Here is a 22730-nt window from a genome sequence, read left to right on the forward strand (position 1 = left end):
CAAAAATAAAATCGCCTCCACATCGGTTACCTGATTAGAGGGCAGCATTTACCACCCCATAATGCGGTGTGGCAATAAAAGTTGCTTACGCGCACTCTAGTGCACGCTTCAAAATATGCACACCACGTGATACAGACCAAGCAGCCGAATTCTACTTTTTATCAGTGTGCGTGTTGCATCGAGAGGTGTGTGAGCAAAGATCAGAAATGGAAGCGCTTACGTTGGTTTCCAGTAGCAAGTGCTTTAATGGCCTGCAGAAAGTCTACAGTCACTTCAGTGAAACGCTGAAATGCACAATGAAGTTTGCAATCTACTTGCCGTCTAAATCAGAAGTTGCCTCCGTGCCTCTTCTTTACTGGCTTTCTGGTGAAGTAGCTACTACCCTTTCGTTCTGTAGCAATCGCCTCTAATTTAAAACTACGAAATGCTTGCAGTGGAATATTGTGCCGTCCGGCTAACCTGCGTGCGTGCTAATTCCTTATGTAATTTTCATTGCAGGGCTGACTTGCACTGAGCAGAATTTTATACAGAAAGCTGGAGCCCAGAGGTATGCCAGTGAAATGTCAGTAGCTATAGTATGCCCCGACACGAGCCCTCGTAAGTTTGGGATTAACTTATCGCATTGTGGTCGCTCAGGTGTTTTCCAAAGACATGTTGAATTTAGCATAGTGGGCACACGTGCTTGCACACTTCATGCCATATTTTTAAAAAGTACACTGTAAACACTTACATAACAGTTCTGCCTCGCTACACGCTATGTGGCGTCTTCAATCTCACTACCGTAGTGGCACTTTGCAAACCCCAGCTGATAAAGGCCGGTCCACCGTTCGATATTGTGGAAAGTGAACACTCGTTCTGTTTACCTAAGTTGTAGCGTCGCTCAAGTTTGTAAGTTACAACAAATTATTTTAAAGAATACCTTAACGTAAGAAGCCGATGGAGCAATGGGTAAATCATTACGTGAATTGTAAGAAACTTGTACAAAGTGAGCAGATAAAGAAATTGGAAAACACTAATATTTGCTAGCCACTAAGCAGGGTAATATTATCAGCAACTTCGAAGATATAGTAAAAGCAGGGGAAGAATTCTATACTGACCTGTGCAGTACCCAGAGCAGCCACGCTACCTTCATTAGAAGTAGTAATGAACAGGATACAGAGGCACCTTCTATAACTAGCAATTAAGTTAGAAGGGCCTTGCACGACATTACCCAGGGAAAAACGGCAGGAGAAGATGGAATAACAGTCAATTTAATAAAAAATGGAGGACATATCATGCATGAAAAGCTTGCGGCTCATTTTTATGCAATGCCTCACGACTTCATGTGTACCAGAGAACTGGAAGAATGCCAACATTATACTAAACCACAAGAAGGATTCAAAGATTATAGGCCCATTAGCTTGCTTTCAGGATTGTATAAAATATTCACTAAGATAATTTCCAGTAGAATATGTGCAACATTTGACTTCAGTCAACCAAGAGAACAGGCTGGCTTCAGGAATTCTACAATGGATCACATCCATGTCATCAATCAGGTAATCGAGAAATCTGCAGAATACAATCAAACTCTCTATATGGCTTTCATACATTACGAAAAGGCATTTGATTCAGTAGAGGTTCCAGCAGTCTAGAGGCATTACATAATGAAAGAGTACAGGAGGCTTACATAAATATGTTGCAAAATATCTATAGAGACTCCACAGCTACCTTAATTCTCCACAAGTAGAAGGATATCTATAAAGAAAGGGGTCAGACAAGGAGACAATCTCTCCAATGCTGGTCCCTACATGCTTGGAAGGAATATTCAAGCAATTAAACTGGGAAAGCTTAGGAGTGAGGATCAACGGCGAAAATCTCGGTAACCTTTGGTTTGCAGATGACATTGACCTGTTCAGCAACACTGGGGACGAATTATAACAAGTGATTGAGGACTTTAACAGAGAAAGTGTAAGAGTTGGGTTGAAGATTAATATGCAGAAGACAAAGATAATCATGAATAACTGGACAACAGAACAAAGTTAAGGATCGCCAGTCAGCCTCTAGAGTCTGAAAGAGTATGTTTACCTACCTCAATTACTCACTGGGAACCCTGATCATTAGAAAAAAATTTACAGAAGAATAAAAATGGGGTTGGAGCGCATGTGGCAGACATTGTCAGCGCTTGACTGGAAGCTTACCGTTATCATTGAAAAGGAAGGTGTACTATCAATGCATTTTACCAGTGCTGACATATGGGGCAGAAGCTTGGAGACTGACAAAGAAGCTTGAGAACAAGTTAAGGACCACACAAAGAGCGATGGAACAAAGAATGCTAGGTATAACTTTAAGAGACGGAAAGAGAGTGTAGGTTTGGATCAGGGAGCAAACGGGTATAGACAATATTCTAATTGACATTAAGAGAAAAAAAATGGAGCTGGGCAGGTCATGTAATGCACAGGTTAGATAACTGGTGAGCCATTAGCATTACAGAATGGGTGCCAAGAGAAAGGAAGCACAATTGAGGACAGCAGAAAACTAGGTAGGGTGATGAAATTAGGAAATTTGCAGTCACAAGTTGGAATCAGTTGGCACAGGATAGGAGTGGAGATCGTAAGGAGAGGCCTTCGTCCTGCAATGGACATAAAAATAGGCTGATGGTGATGATTATGATGATGAATGCAATGATATGCAATACTGACAATGAAATAATGATATTTACTGCACTACTGCATCCATTCTGCCCGCCACGAAATTTAGTGGCTATGGCATTGTGCTGCTAACCATGAAGGCGCGGGATCAACTTGCTACGGCAGCTGCATTTTGTCAGGGCAAAATGAAAAAAAAAAAAAGAAATTCCCATGTACTGTGCATTGGGTGCATGCCATTAGATCGTGGTTTTGGTATGTACCCAGAATTTAATTTTTATTGAAAAGTGCCTAAAGTAGACTGCCTTGAGACAAACTTTGTTCTGCCAAATTCTCTTATATATAAAGGTCTGGGAGCTTTGTCAGTTACCCATAGGTTCAGTGCACTTCTATTAAGCTGATGTTCTATTATGCTTCTTACAGCTTCACCTACTGTACTGCTATTGATGTGACATCTGGAGTGCCCCAAGGCTCCATTCTTGGGCCACTGCTCTTTTTAATCTACATAAATTATTTGCCTGTTAACATCTGTGCTAACATTCGTCTTTATGCCGATGATTGTGTTTTATAAGAAGTGAGTAATTGTTGTAATGATCATTACTGCCTCCAGGAGTCATTTGTTAGGTTTTGTACTTGGTGCAACACCCGGCAAATGAACATTAACTTTGGTAAAGCCGTCCTTATGTCATTCTGTAAAAAATCTTCTCTTTTTCATTACTCCTTCAATAGCCATGCTGTGGGTAGGGTAACTGAGTATAAGTATCTCGGTGTCATTTTTACGCATAACATGTCATGGTCTAATCACATTGATTGCATTTGTAACTACCCACCGTAGTTGCTTAGTGGCTTTAGTGTTGGGCAGCTAAGCATGAGGTCGCGGGATTGAATCTCGGCCACGGAGGCTATATTTAGATGGGGTGAAATGCAAAATCACCCGTGTACTTATGTTTAGGTGCATGTTAAAAAACCCGAGATGGTCCAATTTCCTGGAGTCCACCACTACGGCGTGCCTCATAATCAGAGTGTGGTTTTGGCACGTAAAAATCCATTTTTTTTACATTTCTAACAAAGCACTAAAGAAATTAGGTTACCTACGTCGCACGCTATCCAGCCCTCCAAAACATGCTTAGCTATTATATAAATCGCTAATCCGTCCTGTTGTTGACTACGCATCTGTTGTTTGGAACTCTTATAAGCAGTGTGAGATTAACAGGCTAGAAGGAATTGAGGAAAAAAGCAGGAAGATTTATATAATACTGTTATGATCGTGACTTTTCACCCTCTTCTGCACTTTGTTCTTTGAATTTAACTTCGCTCTATTCATGTCGCCGCATGGCATCATTAGACTTCTTCCTCAGCATCATCAATTTTTCCATTAGGCGTTCAAAAAATAACTATACTAACCTCATGCCAGAGTCATTGGTGAGATGACATCACAACTTAAACTTGATGCCCTACTTTGCACACCACTAATATGTTTAAATTAAGCTTTTTCCCTCGTTCCATAGAAGATTGGGATTCCTTACCTGGGTCTATTCGCTCATGCCCATCCCGAAGTTTTGTATCTACCATCCAAGATACAAAACATGTCTTAGGATATCACCGTTAACACTGTATGGTATTCTGGTGTGTCTTAATTTCCCTCTGTTAACCCACTCCTGCTATAGCGCTTATTGCATTGTAGTATGTACAAATAAATAAATAATTCTCTGAAAGGTAAGCATATGTACAAGGCCCTTGTATAGTAGTATTGTATTAAGGAGTAATTTTCTTCAGGTGGATGCAACATTGAAGGAGAGGATGATAGTTATGACCTTGGCACTGGTGCTGGCTTTTATCTGGATGCTACCCAGGGTAAATGGAAGGAAAATTACAAGATGTACTCCTATGTGACAAAAGAGGTGTTGTTGTTTTTTCTGTACTTTCCATTCTCAGTGTCATTTATGCTACAGTTATAAGCTAGTGAGATCTTGCATTTCTATTGTGCTGATATCCCTATCAACATAGCAGAAGAAATTTAAACTTTACACCAAATAGAGAAATATAGGGTACATGTCCTCAAATAACAAAGGAAAGTTTGCATTGACACATTTTGTAATAACAGTACTAGCTGTGGCCATACGTCTTTGATGCTTCATAGCTATCATAATTCAAACAACACATTGAATTGCTGCACACTCCCTGCGAGTTTTAAACATGAACAAGACAGTGTCCTTACAACAAAATTCGTTGCTGCTATTGGGAAAAATTACCTTTCAAGAACTGATTAATGATTTCAGATTAAAGTGATGTGTATCACAGTAATATTAAACACAACATGATGGTTTCTTTTTTTTGTTCTTTTTCAATAAAATAATTAATTTAATCTGCCCATACCAAAATAGGCATGGATATCAACTGCTTCAATTGTATATTCACCTAGCATAAATACATGCAGTAGTGTCATTAATTAATGGCCGTGCTACTGCTCTTTTTTTTTTTCCTGTTACAAAAATTCAGCTGCCTGCCATAATGAAGAAAAGCTTCCCAGTTGACACTACCAGACAAGGCATATTTGGGCACAGGTATGCTGTCCTTGCAACTTGTCACTGAAAACAGATGCTTTCGTCATTTTGCCATTTTATTTGGGGAAAATGTGCGTTGTTTCTTGGGGCATGAACATAGTATTTTATACTTCATGCACATTTCAAGCTGATATTTTGCTTAGTAATGTATAAATGCGCCCAAGTGACTCTAGTGTGACATTTCTTGAGTTCCAACAGTATGGCATAAAAACATTACACTGCAAGAGTGTGTATTGAAGACATGTTCAACAGTCGGTAGACAAAGGAAGCCTAAGGGAAGCCCTGATGACAAGTTAGCTGCAGGCTGAGGATTCCCTTTATTGCTCACTGTTGATTACTTCCAAGTTTCCGTCTTCCTCTGAACCTCTGTCTTGAACCGCTGCACAACGAGGGTTTCGAGTCTGACAGTCTCAATTCCCTAACTGCTGTGGTTGTTAAGCGGCTTCAGCTTTGTGCTGCTAAGAACTAGGTTGCGGGATCCAATCTTGGCCGCAGTGGCCACATTTTGATGGCGAAATGCAAAAACACCTTTGTACTGTGCATTGGAAGCACGTTAAAGAACCCCTAGTGGCCAAAATTAATCCGGAGTCCCCCACAAGGGCATGCCTCATCATTGGATCATAGTTTTGGCATGTGAAACCCGAGAATTTAATTTTTTTAAACCTTGATGCCCTCTGGTATTGTACACAATAGTTTAATAGCCAGCGCCATTCCTGGCTGTCGCCAGAAGTGGCGCTGGCCTTGCACTCCGGTTTCCATCATCGTGTGAACCCTTTGTCTTCTATGGACATTCAAAAAGTGTGCTATTTAGAGGCAAAAATTGGCAACGCATACATCCTTTGGGGATGATTGGCTATGTTAATGCGATTAGAAATCTTTCTTATGAAGGGTGTGTAACTGGTGATGTATATGTTTTATGTCTTATGATGATTATTGTATCCCGATGCCATATGCGTGAGTCACGAAACTTTATGGGCACATCAGCAGACGCGAAGCAGCTGTCTCGCTGCCAGCCACAATACCGAATGATAACACGACACAGTATATCTTGTAATCACTGCACCCCAGTTGAAACACCGTAGCAATCCTAATATCCCGAGTATCCTGGCTGCAATTGCATTACAATGGCTATCCATCAAGCAGACACACTTGATATGGAAGTGTCTGTTGCGGATGGGGTGCTATCGTTTTAATATAGTTATGACTACGTACTGTCACCTTAGGACAACCATTCTGGGGGATTCGCCAAAAATGGTCACATACCAATACCACATGCACAGTGCCAGAGTTGTCTATTTGGGCACATACCCAGTGACCGAAGTTGTCTACTAGGCCAGACAGCAGCCAGCAGCAAGTTGTCTATTGAGGCACGTAATAAATGGCCCATATTGCCTGGCCAGCAAGACTGCAGCCAGCACATACCTAGTGGTATGTGCACTTATGGAGTAGAGATAGGCACACCAACAATTTAGCTGTTCCAATTTCTGACTTAACAGGAGAAATGAAACCTGATAACTTCACCACAGCCAGAAATTTGCTGTTATTCACTACCCAAAATGAGCTTCAATACACTATTTCTAAATTGTTGGCTTGCAACTGGCTTGCAACGTTTTTGTAATGCATAATAATGCATTAATGTTCCAATTTCGGCTGGTATGTTGGGCATTGTACAAAAATCAAAATTTTGACCACGTAGTTTTCCTTAATGTGCCCCCAAATCTCAGTTTTTCATTTAACATTCATGAAAGTGTGGCCATTGTGGCAGTTATTGAACCTGCAAACTTGTACTAGGCAGTGTTAATACACTGAGCACACTTCATTATTGCTTCCATGTACACATTAGTTAGCTCAAGAGGTGGCTGATCAATGTCAACATACAACAGGCAGCACAAATTTGAGGGCTCACAAGCATGTTGCAGCAGTGCCAAAAAAAGTGTGTTCAACCAGAAACATCTCCTGTCTTCACCCCCATTCTCACCCAACGTATAAACCAAGGCTCAAGCATGCACATAGGCATTACCATGAGACATGTATAAAATTCAAGTTCTTTTGCCTTTCATGCAGAAACTTACAACTGGTTTTACAAACAACGATAAAATGCAAAGGTGTGACAAACAAAGTAACCGTGGTGAGTTGGACATATAAAACAAGTCATACCTAACTTGGTGGTAAAACGTGAAGAAGAGTGTACAAAGCACAGCATAATGAACTTCCCTCTGGGTATAGCATTGCCTTCAGGGCCAACTCCAATTTCCCTATTCTAAAACATGTAAAATGCAGAAAGGTTTTTTGAGACAACTGTTTTGAGTGAAATGTCTTGCATATAAGAGAAAAAGTTACTAAGAAGTAGGATTTCGATTTAGGGCATGGAATTTTTTGCAAAAATTTCCAAAAATTGATGTTTAGGAAAATTGAAGCAGCAATTTTACAAGTTCGTAACTTTGCACCAAAAACAGATATTGCTGTTGTGTAAGTTAATCCGTTAGAACATCTAAGTGGACAGATTTGGTATATGAATTTACACCTTGCATGAAATTCTTACAATGTCTGCAAGGGCTTTGCAAAAGTTCTACTCGCAATTTAGTGGTATACTTCAGAGTAGTGTATTGTACATCAATTTTTTTTCCACTTTATATGTATTAGTAGGTGCAGCTTACAAAATCATAATTTTTTTTCATTGAAGAGTTACAGAGCTGTAAACTTCATAGTTAAGTTTTGTAATTTTGCAATATTCAATAAAAATTTGTTAGAAAATTGACACCTAAATAAAAAATTTGCTCCCTAAAATCACTGGATTTTAACTTTTTATTGTTAATGCAACAAACTTCATCAATATGGATGCAGTGTTTGCTGACAAAAAAAAGATTTCTCTGTTCCAGTGTATTTAGATGAAGCTTTTGAGCCAAAGTAAAAATGCTTGTTCTCTTAAAGTTTATTCTCTCTATCTCTCTCTCTTGAGCTATAGCTTCCTCTTTAAGCACAAATTTTTGAACTAGGATAACAGCAACTAATATAACCTTGCAACTTTCTAAGTTCTAAAGTGAATGGCTTTCTTTGGCTCTTTTAGCAGTTTTCGTGGTTGATTAGTGGTCGGGCTCGGCAGGGAAAATGCTCTCTCTCCCTCGCTTGCTCTCGTTCATTTGGGCTATTCACTTGCATTGACAATGATCGTCGATGGTTTCTGCACAATTTTTTTTTAATGACTCTCCCTTTTTCTGCAACATCAGCTGGTGAACTAAGTGGTTTTTCTAGTTGTGTAAACCTTGTCCAAAATTTTTTTTAAGGTACAGTTTTCTAAGAGTTTAGTGAAACTATAAGAAAACAACTTAAATTCACCTTATAAAGCGGTGATTGTGACGTGGTGAGTGGGTGCAAACTTCCTATGCTAAGGCTATGTCAGCTTATCTGCTGTAGCATGGAAGGCCACAGTACTGCCATCTCAGGACATGAATAAGTTGGATCTCTGAGGCAACTCTGTCCTGTGATACACTTGATAATGGTGAAGGTGAAAATTGTACTCGTTAATTGTACTTGCTCTTTATTGTTTTTGGCTGTTTTGTCATTTGTCTTTACAAAGGGCCCCAAAAGTCTAGTGGAATGTTCATGTAGCATGCGTGGCATTGAATAAACTGGCTGTGCAGTATGGAGCACTAATGGAATTTTCGTTGTAGTTGAAAATGATATGGTGTCAATTGAATGGCCATTAGTCGACACACTGCCTTTGATCAAAACTGAGGCCCTGAAAACAGACCCAAGTTGGTTTCAAATTTTGTCTGCTATAGTTGCGTCTTCTGTTGTTGCAGCATGGGTGGTCATGGTGCACTTATTTGTGCTCTGAAGAATCCTGGCATGTACAAGAGTGTGTCAGCATTTGCGCCCATCTGCCATCCTGCTGAGTGCCCCTGGGGTAAAAAGGCATTTTCAAACTATCTTGGTGAGGACCGTGCTGCATGGGAAGAGTACGATGCCACCCACCTTGTGCAAAAGTACAAGGGACCACCCCTGTGGTTCTTTATTGACCAGGTAAAACATTGTCTAATTCTTTTGGCATTTATATGCATACTAGAGGACACCAAAGGCAAGCACTTAACAGGCTGGTCTGGTAGATTGCTCATTTTTAACGTTCCAAGCATATGCTTAGTTGAAGAACAGCTCTTGACATGGAAAATTCCACCTGAATTTCCCTTTGCCAGTCTTCTTTGCACTCAATGCGTGACACTTCTCATATTATCAGGGAATGCCCCAGATATCAGTCTTTTTGTTGATCTTTTGTCCTCAACCTGCGTAAAGATACAAAACAGGTTTGGTTGAAATCTTTTTCCTGAACGTAAAATTCCAACACTCAATTAGCCTTAGCCAGTCATTCTTGCAACCTTGTCATGGAAGTTGCTTCAGTAATTTGAATATGGCACTGTAGCATATCTTTCAGTTATAATATTTTTCTTGCATGCCAGATCTCTTCTCTTGCTAAAAGTAAAGTAGTATTTGCTATTTCAGATTGTCTATACAAAACTAGCCAATTTAGCTGTTCCATTTAAGCATCCTGTAAAGTACTTTGTCATGATAGGTAAACTAATCTCGTATTGCAAAGGAGCCACAACTGCCACTGTAGAATTTTACACGCACTGTGCAGTGACAGTGCTCGTCTTGTCTGCCACCGGTGACGTCAGTGAAGGGGTCTGGTGAGAATAGCTGGTGCAGAGCACCTGAAGCTTCAGCAACCGTAGCAGAAGCTAGTTCTCTGTGCAGCACTCTTGAATGTAAAGGAATTCCACTGTTATGTATGGCTCCAGTATAATCTCCTGTCACTGCTGTGGCTAGTTCAAAGTAAGGGGACCAAGTTGAAGTTTTTTTCAGTCTACAACTGTATTATTACTTTGTTTTTAGATTAATCTGGCACAATATTGTCTTTTAAGTAATGTGTTAGCATCATCAGCACATGACAAACTATTTTATTTAAAGTGGTTTACTGACTACATGGGAAGACATTCTTGAAATAAGTATAAAGCGCGCTTAGGATGGTGCGTGAGATCATTTTGATTGCTTTTGGTTGTCCGATGTCCACTGGAATCCTCACCTCCTGAAGTCCTGTCAGGCAGGGACTTCAGTGCATGACTAACTGAAGCAGTCCTGCCTGACAATAAATGCAGGACTGAGAGTCCGAGTATCACTTTCTCAGTTCTCAGCCATCAAGCTAGTTTGAAATGCAAAAACATATAGGAACACAAGCATTTCAAATTGCCTAGAGCTAGTATAATGGCAGCAGAATTAACATTTGAGCTAGTTGGCAACACACAGGAGTGTGTTGTCCTCTTCTGTGTGTTGCCATGTTATGTCTGTGCTACTTATTCCAAGAAATAATGGCAATGGGATTAATAGTTTAGCATATTAATAGAGTCGAGGCTTCAGACACAAAAAAAAAGATAATAAGGATCTAAGGTATGCTTATGTTAGCTCATCTGGCTTAGCTGCTGGGAAGCCCTAATGTACAACTACTATGCTTGTATTGGACCACTGCTTTATTGAAAAACTGCTACAACACTTCTATACTGTACACTAGGTGTTGATTTATGTGCTACAGTGTTCTAAACTGGCTATGCTGCATCATCTTGTAGTGCTTCGCACACAGAAAATGGGAGTGCTTGTGGCTGCTGGCTGCTTCACGGGTGCTGTAAAAGGGTCAACTGAGTCAATTGGAGAGTTTTCAAGCAGATTTCAAATATGTTATGAGTTTTTGTCTAGCTGCTACATTTCTTGAGTAATGTCCTACACAACGGCAAAATATACTGGTCTTTGCAAACACTTTTCTTGTCTATTAAATTTTCACAAAAAGCATTGTGTTGTAGCTTATTTAGCTCTCTGTAGACCGCAAAGTGCTGGTACCAAATCCAAACAGCACATACAAATACTGGATCTATGCAAAAATAATTAGGACACTCTTAATTATTTTCCCAATCTCATGAAATATAACCTTGTACTTTTGCAACTACTGCTGAGAGATATTGCAATTTCAAGTAGATATCAGCATTCTACATATATTGAAGAGTATGTATGCCAAATTTCGTTAATATAGGATAATTAGAAGTGTACCAGGTTGTTCTCATGGTATTGCTAAAAAAATTTGTTAAAGTGTACTAATCTTTTTATTGCATAGTTATGCTAAACAGTAAAGAAAAAAAAAGAAAGAAGATCCTACATATTTAGCCTAGCAATGAAATACATTGTGCCTGTAGCACTAGAAATAATTTTAGTTATGCTTGCTTAAGAAATGTATGGTAGCACAACATGGCAAAAAGTTTGTAAACAAAAGGTTATTTTACTAATTCATACACTTGCAATCAGTGCACAAATAATATGAGGATATTTGTTTAATTATTTACTGTAATGTTTCGAACTAAAAGGACATGAAAAGTTCTGGATAACGAGGATTAATTGCTGTATCGTACATGATACAGCATGCAGGCTGTATCGTACATGATACAGCATGCAGATATGAATTGTTTTGTGGAGGAGAGCAGAGACTTGTGTCTTCGTGAAACAACAAATTTGGTGGCAAAATATGTTCCTGCAGGCTATACTGTTTCTTAGCATCATTAGCATTGTTATGGAGATGAATATTTCAGAAAATGAAAATGCCAGCATTCTTTTCGATAAACATAGTTTGGGGCCTGCTGTGTTCCAAGAGTTAATAATAACAGCTGCAACAAATTAATCTCAGAGGAAGCTGAAGAATGTTTTCTTTCAGCTTCATGTTTCGGAAATCAACTGCACAAAACAGACAAGGACGAAGGAAAAGAAGAACACGACACTGGCGCTGACTCGCAACTGAAGTTTATTTTGAGGAAAGCCACATTTATATACACAGGCCAACATGTCAACAATTAAGCGACGGTGCATGCACATTACGAGCCATCCTAGTGACTTGTCGAAGCACACATGGAAAACATCAGTGCATCATTACATTGATAAAACCAGTGCGTCAAAACACAACAAACCATAAACCCAATAGAAAAATTTTCCTACCAGACTTAACAATCCACCGTGAAACACTTTCTTCCAAATATCGCAATTCTTTTTTACTAAGAGTGACAGACAGTCTACTAGCACACCTTTCCCCTTCCCTATGAATATGAAAAGCTTCCATAATCTCCCTTGTGGTTTGATCTTTATGCCAGAACAAATGAACAGTTTTTTCCGCCACCAGTCAGCACCTCAAAATAAACTTCAGTTGTGAATCAGCACCAGTGTCGTGTTCTTCTTTTCCTTCGTCCTTGTCTGTTTTGCGCTGTTAATTTCCGAAACATGAATCACCACCAGCTCGCCCAAGTTACTCTTCTAGTTCTTTCAGCTTGCCTGAAGATCCTAAAGGCTACGTATATAAAAAATTAACAGATAAGAAATGTCTATAAAGGATATGGCCTAGATATTGTAGTTATCGATTAGTCAATGGACAGTTATGTCATCAAATTTTAAAGAAATTTGTACTAGCTGGAGCTGCAAAAAATACACTCTTTTTAAAGGGACACTAAAGGCAAATATAAAGTCAAGCTTAAGGGATAGATTGGTGCTTGAGAATATCTAAGGTGTCAATATCATTCCTAACAGAGCCTTAGTAATCGAGAAATTGAGCTAAATGCAGGACACAATTAGAGACTCCCCCGGGACATTCAAGTACTTGCCTGATGACAAAGGCACTCCTCATTTAAATTCTGTCACTAGTACTCAACCACTCGTTATAAAAACATAGTTGTATTGCCTTATAAGATAAAAGAAAATGCTACTTGTGCAGTTCTCTTTCATTTTTAGAAAAAATAACTAATTGACAACACCCTTGACACTGACGCAAGCGGTCGAAAGGTTTCGTTTTCATGGGACTCTGTGCCTCCCACGCTTTTCCATTTCAGTAGTTTCGTTATCACGTAGTGCTGCGCTGGTTTTGTTGGCTCACGAAACTCACATAAACTGCAAGTAGCAGAGAATTCCACTTCCATGTGATGTTGCGGGATGCCCGAATGGTCCACGCCACTTGACCAAAAGCAGCTGCAGCGACAAATCCACTGCTTGGCTCTTGGTTTATTTATTTATTTATTTATTTATTTATTTATTTAACAGTACTGTGAGCCTTTGCACAGGCCCAAACAGGAAGTGGATTGTAACAATGCACATGAGCATGGGAATAACAGGAAAAAAGAGGAAAAATATGAAAAAGGAAATTGCTATAGAACACTGGCATTCAACACAACAAGAACTTTCTTTGCTTCCCCATAAATCAAGAAGGAATAACGAAATTTGCTCAGAACAATTACAGTATTAGTTGTATGACAATATTGTAATGAGGGTTCAATAAAATACCACTATTCAGCGCAATGCCATATTTACATCTCAAATCATAATGTAGCATACAATTACTCGTGCAACAGTGTTCAAGCATTCAACCAACACATTATCTTGTAAACTACATGCTCAAATACTCCCATGCGCAACCAAGATATGGCTACAATATTTGACAAAGCCATCCACAGAATCTGATTCTACGATTTTCTTTGTCAACACATTCCAAATTTCAATTGCCAAGGAAAATATGAATACCTGAACGAGTCGCAGTGTGTGCGATACTGCCTGATGTGTTTATTATGACAGGTTCTAATAGAGCATCGATGACAGTGGCTGCACCCAATCTCGCTTATTCATATTAATATTGTCATGACGTAAAGAAAACTTCTTGACAGCTACACAATGTTGACAAGCAAGGGTAGACAGTGCTACTTGGTTTCTAAGAGCACTTATGCTCTCATGTCGAGAATACTTAGAGTATATGAATTGCAATGCTTTATTTCGAATACTTTCTCATTTCTGCGTGAGTACTTTCTGGCACAGGTTCCACACTATGCTACCATACTCAAGAATTGGTCTTACTAAAGTTTTATATGATGTTAGTATCACATAGGATGGTGCAGCAGTTAATTTTCTTCTAGAGAAACCGAGCGTTTGGAAGGCCTTTGTACATGTGTAATCGATATGGGTATTCCATTTCACAAACTTGTAAAGGTTAGGCCTAAATATTTTACGGTGTTGGTTTGTATTAAGTCATTACCCATTAATCTATAATTAAACCTGTAGATCGTCTTTCTATGAGTTATGGTCATATATTGTGTTTCCTTAGGATTAATTTCCATTCCTCACATGTCACATCAATGGGCTATATTGTTTAGTGTAGTATTTAATCTAAGCTTGTCATCGATTTCTCACAAGCAAGTGTCAATTACCGGATCATCAGCGAAGTGCCACAATTTTACTCCACTTTCTGTGCAACCAGCGATGTCATTAACATATATGAGAAATAATAATGGCCCTAATGCGAACCCCTCAGGTACCCCTGAATAAACTTCGAATTGGTCAGAGTCATAATTACTTATGGCAATGTACTGAGTTAGGTTTGACAGATAGGCTGCTATCTATTCTACTATATTATATTAAATTCCGATAGACCTTATTTTCTCGATTAGTTTACAGTGCACAACACGATCATAAGCGTTTGAAAAATAAATAAAAATGGCATCAGCTCGGAATTTGCTGTTAATTATTGATGCAGAGTCATTTGTTATCTCTAATAATTGTTGGAGAAGAAAGGGGGTTAACCGAGGGGTCCGATTTTTATTAATCATATCATGAGAAGCCAACAAGCAAAGACACTAAGGACAACATAGAAGAAATTACTTGCACTTACTTATTGAATTAAAGAAATAATAAATTAATGGCAATAAAAGTGGATGAAAAAACGACAAATGGTTTTATTTGATTCTATGTCGATTACCGCCATCTCAACGAAGTAACACGCAAGGACCTCTATTCCTTACCCTGAATTGACGATGCACTTGATTGTTTACAAGGCGCCAAGTACTTCTCGTCATTAGACCTGCGATCTGGTTACTGGCAGGTTCCCATGGCAGCATATGATTATCCTAAGACAACATTTGTCACCCTTGATGGGCTATATGAATTTAACATCATGCTATTCGGACTCTGCAATGCGCCCGCAACTTTCAAGTGCATGATGGATACCATACTTTGCGGGCTCAAATGGAACATCTTCCTGTGCTACCTTGATGACATTGTTGTGTTTTCTTCAGATTTCTCGACGCACCTCTCTCATCTCCACAAAGTTTTGACATATGTTAAGAACGCTGGTTTTCAGTTAAATATCAAAATGTGTCGTTTTGCAGCTCGCACTTTGACAATCTTGGGCCATGTTGTATCCAAAGACAGCGTCCTCCCTGATCCTACGAAACTTTGAGCTGTCACCGAATTCCCTAAACCAACATCACTGAAGAACCTCCAGAGCTGCATCAGCCTCTGTTCTTATTTTCTTCACTTTGTCCACAATTTCGCAACCGTTATTGCTCCTTTGATGCGGCTTCTCACTGTTGGCATCAAAATGTCTAACTGGTCTCATGAATGTGATGACGCATTCCAGACACTGCGCCAGCTGCACACATCTCCTCCGATACTCTGGCACTACAATCCCCGGGCGCCTACGGAGGTATTCACAGATACAAGCAGCGTGGGCCTTGGTGCAGTGCTCACGCAATGCAAGCCAGGCCATAATAAGTATGTTGTCGCCTATGCGAGCCTAACCCTCACAAAGGCAGGGACCAACTATTCAACAAGTGAGAAAGAGTGCCTGGCTATACTCTGGGCTCTTGGGAAGTTCCGACCCTGCGTTTATGGCCGACCATTTTACATCGTCACGGACCACCACGCTCTTTGCTGGTTGCCGACTTTGAAAGACCCCTCGGACTGCCTCGTTCGCTGGGCCCTGTTGCTTCAAGAGTATGATATCCAAGTGGTGTACAGGTCTGGCCGCAAGCACTCCAACACGGATGCCCTTTCTCGCTCTCCTCTATCCCACGATACAGCATCTCTCTCGGCACAGTATGACCCGATCTCAGCGCTCAACGTTGAGCCCATGCATTCGGAGCAACGGAAGGATCCGTGGATTGTTGCCCTGCTTGACCTTCTGTCGGATTCTACCACCATCACGACCTCTTTTGCGCTCCGCCGTCAAGCCTCTCATTTTACCGTGCGAGGCAAGCTGCGCTATTGCCGCAGCTATATACCGGATGGTCGCAAGTGACTTCTTGTAATACCTCGTCACATGCACTCCAACATCTGCACTGCTTTTCATGCCGACCCACAGAGTGCTCACGCAGGCATGCTGAAAACTTACGCAAGGTTGTGCCAACACTTCTACTGGTGCGCCATGTACAGTCTGTTTCACACTTAGGGGAAAACTTGGAGCGCATGGCATCGCGATGCGGCAAGCGCTAGAGTCAGGCGGAGGCAGGAGCTCGCGCAGACGCAGACACCCCAGGAGCGTAGTCTTGAACAGTGTCGTCTGCTACGGCGGTGCACGCTGGTCACTTTGTTGGGAAGCGCGCTACTGTCAGGGGCAGTGCATGGATTTCATTGTTACTGCGGGAACTGAGCCGATATTTCTTATTAAGCGTGCGATGCCAAACTCTCAGCTTTCATTGGCCACATTGGGGTTCTACGAACTTCTTTTGACAGCACGCTTCTTTTATTCTTTCGAAAGGCCGGGATACTGAGTACGTGCACATATATTTCTTCGCTGTGTGTGCTACTGTAATACACGGCGAAAAGAAAAAAACACCAGACTATGCGCGCAACGCCACGTTGCGCGCATAGTCTGCAGCGCCAATCGCAAGAGAGCAACCTCACGGCTACATTCGGATATTGCCGGCGCGCAAGGAAGAAGCGCGGAAACTTGCACGCTTGCCTTCTCGGAGGGACGCACATGCGTTCAGGCGTCAGTCTCGACACCAGGGTTTCCCGCAAGCAGGGGAGGAGGGTCGTTCCGCCACGCGCTCGTGCGCCCCGCGATGTTTTGTGGGCGAGTGTACATCTACTGTAAACTATGTGGTCGAACCTCTGACGCCATCCGACGACCTGCAGCGTTGCGTTCATGAGACAGTGCACGTCAGCCGGCTTAAACTGTATTATGATCCCCTTATCGTGTTGTCAAAGTTGCCAGGATGGCTACTTTTCTCTCGTGGGGTCATTGTAATGATGAAGATAGCATAAGCGTCGCTGCGGCTGCATGGCTCCTGAAGTAAGGAACACAAAGAGTAAAGGGTCGGTGTTGATGCTTTGCTCGCGCTGGCGCTTGGCTGGAACTGCTCAGCTGCTCTCTGCACTGGACTCAACGTTACTAGGATTCTTACTAACCATCAGTAAACCTCGTAGCAGTTGTCAAGCGAGTATGATTATATCGCTATCGTTGCAGGCACCGCAGCATATGTGCATAGCCTTTGTGTGAATACTGAAGCTGATAACCAAAGCAAACAGATCTTGGAACAGCTGAAGAAGTTGTAGTAGGTTAGTCGGTGTAGAGAAAAATTTGTAGGAAAAATAATATGTACAGTTCCAAATGTGCATAGACAGCTCTAAAGTAGGTAAAGTACATATAAAACACAGACAGTGGAAAGAATGAGGACATGCGGAGCGCTACTTCAAGCTAAATTTTATTATGCAAGAAAACAATAAGAAATCAGGAGCTACGGGGATCAGAGCAGCCGAGAAATTTTTGAAGTGTTGTGTATCGAACAGCTTGAGGAAAGAGCTCCCCGGCTTCTGTGTCGCTTGAGGAAAGAGCTCGGGCATGTGCAACACTAAGTAATGCAGTGCACCAGCTTCTCAGATTACTCTCTCCTTTGTTCTCTTTCTTTCCTCTTCCTGGAGTTTTCACACATGCGCTGCCTTTTTGATGCGTCGTTTTTTACACTGCTTTTACCACCTGTTTTAAATTATTATTCCCCAAGGAAGTGTTTTAGCATTTCATGGTGCTAGTTTCTTTTTGTCAAATTTTTCCGTTGTTATTATTTTTTTTACCTTTTTAACGATCTCCTTTTTTGGACTACAATATTTTTTTATTGTCGTTTATACAAGCACACGCACACAGATATACGCTCTTGATGAAAGCCGGACCCTGGCCGAAATGTCAAAATTAAATGTTTGTGTTTGTCTTTTTAAGTGCACCTGTATTTCTGCGGGTTTAAAGAAGTATTTCCTTTATATATATATATATATATTGTTGTCGATGTGTTGCTTTCCTTTCTGGGCGTGATTTTTATCTGTCAGTGTAGAGCTCGATTGTTGTCTCAATGGGCAAGTGTTCAATGGTGGGCAATGGTGGTCAGTTATCCAGATATTGCATCTTTCCGACGCATGTGCTGCTACATTGAATCGTGAATGAACATATATAGGTTTTCTTGTGTAATAAAATTTAGTTGGAAGTAGCACTCTGTATGTCCTCATTCTTTTTGCTGTGTTTTATTTGCGCCTTATCTGCCTTAATTATCAACTAGCTCAAGTACAGAGCCTAGTGTGAAAATAGCCTTATTCACCCTTCCTAGCTATCACCTTCAGCAACTGTGAATTATTTGGTGCTAAAAGAAGGGCAACAATGGAACCACAGACAGCAAGCAACATACAAGGCAGGTGCTCGCCATCTGTGGATTTATTTGTGCTTTCTCTTCTTCTTCTTTTTTTTTTTTTAGATGAATGTTGACTATCTGGTCCACTCGAACTTCTCTGCGAATCCTTTAGTCACCCTTGAATTTTGACTCAAACATTTTGAGTGAATCCTGGCGACACATTCTGAAACTCTGCTTTGTGCTCAGTGATTAGCAATGATATTTCCTTATTTTAGAGCATGAAATGGGTGCTCTAACACGGTTCAATAAAATGGGTACACTAGTCACTGCAGAGTATCCCATGCCTTTATTAAGGCCAATATTTCAACTTTTTCGAACATGCACTAGCTAGAAGTTGCATTCTTGTTTAACTTTACTTACAAAGACTTGGTTTTTGTGGTTGAGCAGTATCGTAAATCGTAGCACAGAAGAGCACAGGCAGAAAAAGACCATGTCGTGTGTATTTCTGTCTGCCTGTTTCTGCGTTACAATTTATTGTAATTACATCTAAATTACAGTTCCCTTTGGCACAACCTATTGTGGTCCTAATATTTGTAATGTGTTTTTAATTATTGTGTTTAACAGTACTAAAATTTATTTTCTTTGCAAGGGCAAGGAGGACAATTTTCTAAAAGATCAGCAACTCCTTCCAGAGCATCTACTGGAAGCTGGACAGAAGAATGGTGTGGGCATCACACTGCGAATGCAAGAGGTGAAGGGGGCGTGTGCAAGTTGGAGCACTTCATCTAGAAACATAGTGACTAGTTATTTTTCTAGGAAAAAATATATTACAAGTGACATATTTACAAGTGAATGATGGAGCATCTGAACCTAGAGCTTGAAATTGTGGACAGAACACCATGATAAAAATGAGAGAAACAAACAAATACTAATGCATCGCTACGATGGATTGTGCTATGGCTAGAAGGACTTTTGCCAAGAGAAACATTGGTGGCATACGTACATGGTATCAATGCTCCTTTGATAACATGCTTCATTCAAGCATTTTTGTGTGTAAAACGGATAGGAGTGAAGTTTTTCTCGAATAACTCCAAATTGCAATAATCACCAAGGAGCATTATTCAAATGTAGTGAATATTGACACGTGTACTTATCTCTATCGGGCGATCACGTTTCGCCGCCGAACAAATGTTATCGCACAGCGCGGGACGCGCCTGCATGTATCCGAAGATTCTGGAAAGTTATCGATGCTTCTATCCGCTGTCTGTTGCCGCCGAACCTTGTATTATCTGATTTCATCACGTGACGCGAATGGTGTAGAATTTTGTGGAAGGCACGCGGGTCCGAACGATTAGACTGGAACATTCGACGACTGCTGTATAAAAGCCGACGCGCTTGACCCGCAGATTTTCGACGATCGCCAAGCGTGTTCGCCACTATCGTTGCGCTATAAGTGTAGCCTGTTTTGTGGGCACAGGTTCGCCCAATAAAAGTTAGTTTTCTTGTTCACAGTATTGCTACTGTGTTATTCAACGTCACGACCACGTGACAATATTTAAGTAATGTGAGCACCGCTGTCCAGTAGGCACAGTCTAGAAGCTCCAGGCAGAGGAGTGTCTGTGAATGTGGGGGTCATGTTTTCTAGTAGATGAGCACGTTTGACGCATTGACTTCCACAGTTGTAAGGGCCTGCGAATTGGCAAAAGCAGTGCATGGCCTGGCAACCTCAGTTGTGTGAGATTTGGTGTGTGTGTTCTTATTCCTGGGTTATATTTGTGGTTTTTCATTTATGTGAATAATTTCTTACATATGATAATGAAAGGACCTTCCATGTGCAGATTTGCAGCTTCAGTTTGAATAATGAAATGGTGGCTTAATGAATTTAGGTCTTTAATACGGCCTGTACAAAGGGTGGGATGGGGTGGTTCCTCTGCACGTCAGGATGTAATATGTCGGTAGTCCTACAACCTGCTGATCTTTTTGTTCTAGAAACTTGTTAAATTTGTTCTTGGTATGCTGTATGCTCGCTTACTTTCTGTATATGTGTTCTATGTTCTTCCAGGGTTATGACCACAGCTACTTTTTCATTGCTTCATTCATTGAAGATCACATCAAGCACCATGCTGCAGCCTTGTGAAGAGATCACTTTGTACTACATGCCATAAAGAAATACAGTTTTTGTTATTTCGAGATGTATTCAGTTCTATTGCTGATTTATCTACAGAAAGTGTTTCAACACTTACGCCAAACTGAGATGGTTCTATTGTTGCAAAGTAATTACATTCTTTTTTATTCTACTCTTCACATAGTTTAAGTTATTTGTTTATTTGTGAGGACATGCATATAACGTTATACTGTCAGAATTTTAGCCTCATGAAACATTGAATGGCTGGATGTTTGTTGCCCCTTATGCTGAAAAAAGGTTAGCTTATTTGAGGGAGTTGTCTTAGAAAACAAAGTTGAAAGGAAGTTCATTGCTCATTATTAATCAGTAAAAGTAACGAATAAGTATTATTGAAAGCTTCCATTTGCAAATGAACTCTATCGAAAATGAAAATGGCAGCCACATGTAAGGCCTATGTGCAATGAAATATAAGGTTTCCTTGGCACATTCTGCTTGCAATTCCTCTACCATTAATATGAAAGAACAATTGAACTAAACAAGAGGTTAAAGATGAACTGTTGCAAAATTTTGAACTGCGAAAAGCCTAGTTTCAGATAGTGTAGGCATAAGGCAGCCTCCATGCAAAATTTTACATTTGAAGTACGAGTGGAAGCATCAAGAAAGGCTCTTAAAAGTAGATAGTTTTGATACCACTGGAAGTGATGCATGACAAAGAATGTGTGGCTCTTCGATATGACCTCCAAGATTAGCCATTGCCTGCGGCTTCCCACATGCAACAGTGCTTGGAGGTGCTGGGACTGCATCATACCTGCGAACCACGATCTGCGCAAGTCATCTGCTTAGTTGCTATTCAAAGGCTGCTATTAAGCAAACTAGACAATTACCACTGCTTTGGCTTTGCTAAGCTTGCTTCAGCAGTACATATATACTAATTCATAACCAGTTTAGCCAATGTGGAATGTTGTTGCAGTCTGCCTCTAAGTGAAGCAAGCTACTGAGTAAGCCTGAAGTTGGAGCCAAGGAAAGCATAGCAACATTTAATTCTAGGGGGACATATCTTGAAATTTGACTGGGGGAGGTAAATTAAGTCGGCAATAAGAGACACTGCATGTCTTTTTATTTTGGCAAAGTAAACAAGCAGTTCAATGACTGTTCGTCTCCTTGGTAGATATCTGCATTTATTGAACCCTGAATTTAACATTCTTGATGCCATGAGTAGTGTGAAGGGATAGGCTCTGTCAGAAAGGCTGGTTTGAGAACTGCACTTTACATTTTCCACATTGGTCAGAAGCAGCACAACTTGACAGCCTCAAGGCTTTGTTGCACAATACATACTAGTGCAAAATCCTTAGAAAGGGACCTCAACAGGCAGTGGCATAGCCAGAAATTTCGTTCGGGGGGCTCACGTTGGAGCTCGACCTCCTCCTTACAAAATTTGTTGAGGCATCAAATACATGAATAATAAATGCATTGCAATTGCCAAAGATGTTGCAAACAAATTCTTGGACGCTACGCACTGTCAAGACAAGTAAAATATGTATTTTTTTCATGAAAGGGTATATTCATATGTCCCAAAAATTGTGCGAGAAATAGCTGATATCAATGATTCCGTGTTTTTCATCTATTTAATAACAAAAAGAAAATATCACACGAACTTTAGAACTAAATCAGTTCGAAACCAGCAAAGCAGTGCATGCCGCTGATATGATAAATGTAAAGGCCATGAAATGAACAAGTTGACAAATATTTTAATGAAACTGTCATTCAAGAACCTTGTTTACATTTTTGTACATATGCAACAAGTCGAGTCCCCGCAGTGGTGGCAGCGAGTGACCATTGCTTCTTTTTCTGATCTGCTAGCCAGAAAGCGTCCAAAACTCTGTGAGGCCAAATCCACTCAGCCAGAGAAAAACGAACGTGCACCAAAGTGCGCAGCGCGGTTGTCAGGGTAACACGAGAAAAA

The 22730-nt window shown here is 40.5% G+C and overlaps 1 protein-coding gene across 1 annotated transcript; it reads left to right on the plus strand.

Annotated features, from left to right (window-relative positions):
- Window positions 1-122: 122 nt before the first annotated feature.
- Window positions 123-20838, plus strand: LOC139052974 (S-formylglutathione hydrolase). The gene is made up of 7 exons (XM_070530121.1): window positions 123-366; window positions 499-597; window positions 4401-4525; window positions 5124-5188; window positions 8992-9211; window positions 19292-19393; window positions 20705-20838. The coding sequence occupies exons 1-7, from the start codon at window positions 207-209 to the stop codon at window positions 20777-20779; spliced, it is 846 nt and encodes a 281-aa protein (XP_070386222.1). The 5' UTR covers window positions 123-206; the 3' UTR covers window positions 20780-20838.
- Window positions 20839-22730: the final 1892 nt, after the last annotated feature.

This window comes from Dermacentor albipictus, chromosome 1 (assembly GCF_038994185.2).
Source record: "Dermacentor albipictus isolate Rhodes 1998 colony chromosome 1, USDA_Dalb.pri_finalv2, whole genome shotgun sequence".
NCBI lineage: Eukaryota > Metazoa > Arthropoda > Arachnida > Ixodida > Ixodidae > Dermacentor > Dermacentor albipictus.